Genomic DNA, 6000 nt, shown 5'->3' on the forward strand with positions numbered 1-6000 from the left:
GAATACTTGGCGGTGCGAAATGCACGTTTGCTTCTATTAACTAGCCGTTTTAAATTGGCGTTGTACCAGGGGGTCTTTATATTATAAGAGACATTGCACAAGGCTACATATTTGTTAGTTCAGGCAGATTATTTTTAAATAATTGCCAGTTATCACCAGCGGAGTGTCTGACGAATTTGTCACCGATCATATAAAGAAATCGGGATAACTCGCGGTTGATGTCGAAATTAGCTTTATTGTAGTTTGGTATTATTTTTGTGAGTGCACGAGGCTTTTGAAATAAAATATTCATAATGAATTCTGATGATAAATGATCACTTAGGCCTGGCATTTACAAAATATCAGGCACCAGCTTGGGGCATCATGCCAGTAATAAATCTAAAGTATCAGCGCACTCTTCGGAAGTTGCGCTGACTTGGTAGAGAAATTGTGTTTGGGAGAACAATGAACAAAGCTTTAAAAAATTACTGGTTTTAGCCGAGGGTGAACTAAAAGCGGGAGGCAAAGACGACCACGATGTGCGGGTCAAAGTCACATCACCCATCAGAAAAACGGGAGCATTCGGAAGGACATCATGTAGTTCATTAATTAACTCTAGAGAATAAAAAGTAAGGCCGTAGCACGTACCAAAATTGAACCTCTAATGGCTCAGTTCGACGCGTGCCCAGACAGATTCAAGCTGAGAATCAATATCAATAAGGCGCAATGTTAAAGGCTTCTTTAAAGGCCAAGACTACACCGCCCTCAATGCGTGTGGCTCGATCACAACGAGGCATTGTGAAACGCGAAGCATCATTAAAGCTTTCGTGTTCGTGGATAATAGGGTGCAAGCAATTTTTAGTCAGGGCAATAACGTCTGCTTCTCAACAATCGATTAAAGAGTCGTAAATATCGCGTTTGTTCAGTACACTGCACGTATTACAGAGAAATAAATTCACGTGTGTGAATGATAGAGAGGCACCACGTCCCCCGCTCAGTCCCTTTCAGATGCATTCAGCGATTGTGTACGTTCGCGTGTGTGGCTAGATATGTAAGTGCGCGTACGCGTAGAGAAGGCTTCTCGTCTTCTTTCACACTATCTAACGCCGAGCCAAACTTGAAGCATTAGCCGTTCATTAGGAGCTTCTTGTACTTTAGCTGAAATTAGCATGGCTGTGGTTGTACTTTGGGGAAACCAAGAAGCGTTTTCCTTGTTGGCCACGTCGCATTGCGAAAGTCATCAGACATATAAATGTTCAGTGGTTTCTGTTTGAAACACGATGAGGGTACCATTTCCTTTGTTTTAAAATCTTTGAATTTCATGATGATTGGGCGACACTTCAAATCCGTGAAGAGATCCAAGCGTTGAGTGCGTTCTACGGCACTGGAAGGCAAATCATCTCCAATGACGGAAGAAATCACTGCAACAGTGTATTGCTCGGTTAGTTGCTGAGATTCGCAGCTATCAGGACTGTCATGGAAAATGAATTTGTTGCTCCCTGAGTGACTATTATCGTTGTTCAGGGGAGACTTAAGTCTATCTTGTCGCAATTTCAGGTGATCAGTAGTGCCACAAACATTGGTCAAGTCACTCCTAAATAAGGCTTTGCCTGGTGTTCGTGCAAATGGAGATGTTAGAAAATGTTTGATGATTAGAATTGAACTGCTTCCTGGCTAGACTTCATAACAATGACATTAAGCTTCAGGTTCGTCTGACCTCGGGCAAGGTCTGTGTTCAACTCTTCAATGTATTTTACCAACTGAAACAGTTGCGCCGTTTGCTCGGCTGTACCTGCGTTATCGATCGACACAGGGGTATTAGATCGAGGGCGAGGGTTTGTCTCGACGTCACCAAGAGCGCGGCATCAACCCATCCCGACATAGTCAAAAGAACACTCGGGCATGGGGGCAGCAATAGAAAACGATAGTAAGGTCGCTTAGCGTAAAGAGTAGACTAGTTACGCACCTGCGCATCATAGAATTTAGAACTTTAGCATAGAACTTTAGGCATGTTGGCACAATGACAGGTTCCATGCCGACTGATAGGACGGGCGATGCGCCGGCAGTTTAAAGGCCGTATGTCTATCACGATCCGATGCCACTTGCGGTTACGAACGGCTCTAGCGTAAGAACATTTCTGCGAATACAGACCCTGCTCACAAAAACACAAAAACCTTGTCAATTGACGGCGTTGAAACGGGAGCTCTCGTCATCGCGCGCGCTGGCAATCAGTGCCTGCGCAAATGTATTTCAACTGGTGTTTCTGCAGGAGATCGAGGACATACACGTGGGGCTGTTTCTCGATCCCACTTCTGCGGATGAGGCTAGGCAACTCGAGAAGCTGTACAGGGACCTCCCGATGCCAAGTCGTTCTGGCTACTACGTGAACCGTCTGCTGCCCCTTGCAATGGCGCCGGGCTCGTTGCAGCTGTTGGAATGGCACTCGCGCTGCCTCGAAGACGACTTGCTGGGCGTAGCCAAGGACGCGTACGCTCGTCGTCGCCTGTGCGTGTCGCCTGCGCTGGTGTCACAGCCGCTGTTCTACACCGGCACCGAGAGCTTCGTAAATTTCCCGACACTGGGATTCCTGTTGGCCGAGCCGTACGCAGACGTCCTGTTCCGGGCGTTGCGAAAGGCGCCCTCTGGCACAGAGACGGCGCGCCGGTTTGCGGCCACCATGGCTTGCCTCCGGCGCCAGCTGGAGTCCCTGACCAACACGAGCATCTCGGGCGACGCCAAACCAGCAGCGCTGTTCCGCCACGCCGGGGCGCTGCAGTTGGCGCACGACGCTGTCGAAAACTCGGGCGGGTTCTCCGGCGGCGACGTGGAGCGACGCGCGTTTTTCGAGCGCCATTGCTGGCTCTGGTGCTCCGCGCTGCTGAGTGGCGCGCGGTCGCCGTCCACCTCGCAGCTGGACGCCAAGGGCGTGTGCAACATTGCCGTGCGAAATGTGCTCGCCTTCTACCGCGCCTTCCGCTGTTACCCGGAGGACTACATGGGCAGCGTCGAAGTGTGCGCCGTCTTCGGAGTCCCGCCGTACAAGGAGTGACCTGCGCGGTGAAGAACTTTCCTTCGCTCACGAGTTCACGTGCCCAGACACGTGAAGAGTGAGAACTCGATGACCATGCGCGCTTACACGAAGTGCTCTGTTCACATACCAAGCCAGTTTCACTTAGAGTACGAAACAAGGAGCATTAAGACACTGTCTCGTTGTTTGACAGTGGTTATATTAAAATGATGTATGCCCACGTTTAAACACAGTGAGAAAATTTCTCCGTTCTTCAGCCTATAAGCAAGGTTGTTTCTTATTTAGAACTACTAGCTGCAGGAGTAGTGAAATCGAGGGATGCGCATTAGTTGTCAGCCGAAAGCAACGAGACCTCGTCAGTTACGTACGTTATTGAGTGTTGCCTACTCAGCCATACGTGAACAAGGCGTGCAGTGCCAGTGAAGGTAAGGTGCTTGTGTTTGAGCCCCTTTCAGCCATTCTCTGCTGTGATGACCGGTGAGGGCGTGGAACACCCACTTCGACCTGCGGTGCATTCCCAACATCAACTGCATGTAGGGTTAGAGGCCTCCACGATTTAATTTATGTCGCATGCGAAAGAAAACGTATGGTATCTGTATTGAAACACATGTAGGCAGATGTAGGCACGGCATAACAGACTTGTGCAAGTTACAGAAAAAAAAGTAACCGATTACAATTGCTAATACTTCGTCCAAAAATGCTATTGATTAGGGTTATCAAGTACTGCTCCAATAATGCAATTCAGGAATTACTCAATAGTAATGGACTACTTCTATGCTACTTTCCTACGAACGTTAACCTTACAGACGTAGATACAGCAAACAGAACGAGCTGGCATGACACTTTCAGTGCGTCCATCTGCAGCCTTTCATGCAGCTTATGAGAGCTAGCAACTAGACTACAAAAATTCCTCGGTCATCGTTCCTCGTTTTTTTTTTGTGGAGACATAAGCAGAATGAAACAGAGAGCCGGAAACGTGCAGGTTAGCCAGTTCGCTCAATGTGCGCGCTGGGCGGTATGACGTGTTGGAACGTGTATAGACCTTGGCCACACGATTTTTGCTACTCAGCATCACGGTCCTCTATAAAGCGCAGCCCTTGATTGTTGCTGGGACTTGGAGAAGACGGTTCCAGGTGGGCTAACGAAACGCTGAGAAACTCACTCGTGTGTGATCTCCTGGCATTAATGCCCTAAGTGGCCTTTCCTACTGAGGCATGCCAGCACCGCTTCAATTCATCGGCCAGCATCTGATGGAGCGTTAAGGTGAGCAAACGGCTCATGAGCGCCGGACTTACCTGGCTGCACGTACACATTTACGAGGCGAGGCTGCTGCGCGGCAGGATCTCGGGCGTTACACTGCATTTTTCGCCAAGTTCAGGTCTTCAAAGTTGCGTTGCTTGTTACACCTCGTGTCATCGATAAAGTAACTGGTTTCGTGCAATTGGGGACTGAAAAGAATAATTGAATTAAAATGATCATTACCTAGCAAACAAGATTACCAAGAAATATTATTGATTACAAGTAAGTGATTACATGTAATTCCTTACGTAAAAATTGCTGCAGAAATATGTTACCTTTGGACCTATTGCTCGAACTACTGGTGTCGTCCTGCATAGTTTAAATTACAGCGTAGAGGTGCATTTTGCGTGTGATGCTGGCCACTGCGACGACGAGAGTGACAACTCTCAAGGAGTAGTGAAAGGCTGCGGTAAAGACACCTTATGCCGAAGTTGGGACAAAAAAGACAGCTTACGCAACACTGAGTCAGTGAGAGCGCTGAGCAGCTTCACTGCGATTTACCCCTTCAGTGACTTTGCCACTACATTAAGGAGTGCGTACGTAAATACAAAGAGGTTTTCAACCTCACTGTTTGAATCGAACGTTCATTGTTTGGTCTGCACAGCTGTTGTTGGCTGCCGGCGATTGATCAAAAACAAGGAAGAATAAATACACAAGCATGCTCTTGCGTTACAAGCACGAACAAGTGTTCGCCGCGTCAGGCGTGTGCAAGCGCCTGTGCCGCTAACAAGCGCACTTCACCGTTGTCGTCTTTTGGCACAACACGTCAGTCCTTCCTCCTTTAGACAGTCTCCATAGATAGCTGCTTAACCTCTGGTGGTCGCAGTAGTCGGGTTGCTGCAGCTTTTGACCTCGAGATTGGTGGTTGAGAGGAGATCGTGCCTTGCGTATGAAGTAAGCCTGGAACCAGCGGAGGTAGACGGCGTATGGTTTGTTAGACAAGTCGTCTGCTGTGCTTCAATCTGTCAACAGTTGTGTTGCTGGCCTGGTCTGGCCTGCTAATGTGATTCAAGTGACGGCGAACATGTCTGTGGGCGCATTTGGCAAGTAATCTAGCTTGGCTTTGCAAAAAACTGCCGGGTGATCACTCTCTATCCTATTAAGAAGTGACGGGATGGCTGTAGTGTTTCACGACGTTCCTTGACTTGCGTTTCCTTTCCGGCTTGAGAAGATCAAAAGAACACAAAAGTTATTGCCAAAACATGAGCCTCGCAGGTGTCATTCCTGTAGCTGTGTGGACCCTGCTGCCGATACAGGAATCTCGAAAGTCGGCACTCTACAGCCCAAGTGGTGTCCGTCGGGAGTGCTCTTTTCAGTTCTGCCATATAACGCTCTGCCTGGCCCTTTGTTGCAGTATGACCTCGCCGCCTAAGCATAGTGATAAACTTTCTCGGCTTTTCAGCCTCTAAGCAAGGTTGTTTCTGATTTGGAACGAATAGCTGTAAGGGTAGTGAAATCAACGGCTGTCTTTTAGGTGTCAGCCGAAGGCAATGTGCGCCGAGCTGCGTCGATACGTACAAATTATGCATTGCAGTTCAGTTACATTGGTCTCGGTGACCCGACATGTAGCAGCAGCATCTAGCAGTTGCATGCTGGATGTAGCTGGACCTGGTTAATTCAAGCAGGCTAGGTGACTATTTTTCACCAGCCCGTTTCGAAAGGGATGCCAATAAACCACCATTATCATCATCAGC

The 6000-nt window shown here is 48.3% G+C and overlaps 1 protein-coding gene across 1 annotated transcript in view; it reads left to right on the forward strand.

Annotated features, from left to right (window-relative positions):
• Positions 1-3229, forward strand: part of LOC139057015 (uncharacterized) — a 218104-nt gene extending 214875 nt beyond the window's left edge. The window contains exon 5 of the mRNA XM_070534821.1: positions 2249-3229. Within this exon, the coding sequence (XP_070390922.1) occupies positions 2249-3028 (780 nt within the window). The 3' untranslated portion in view covers positions 3029-3229. The remainder of the gene's footprint in view (positions 1-2248) is intronic.
• Positions 3230-6000: the final 2771 nt, after the last annotated feature.

Source organism: Dermacentor albipictus, chromosome 3 (assembly GCF_038994185.2).
Source record: "Dermacentor albipictus isolate Rhodes 1998 colony chromosome 3, USDA_Dalb.pri_finalv2, whole genome shotgun sequence".
Classification (NCBI taxonomy): domain Eukaryota; kingdom Metazoa; phylum Arthropoda; class Arachnida; order Ixodida; family Ixodidae; genus Dermacentor; species Dermacentor albipictus.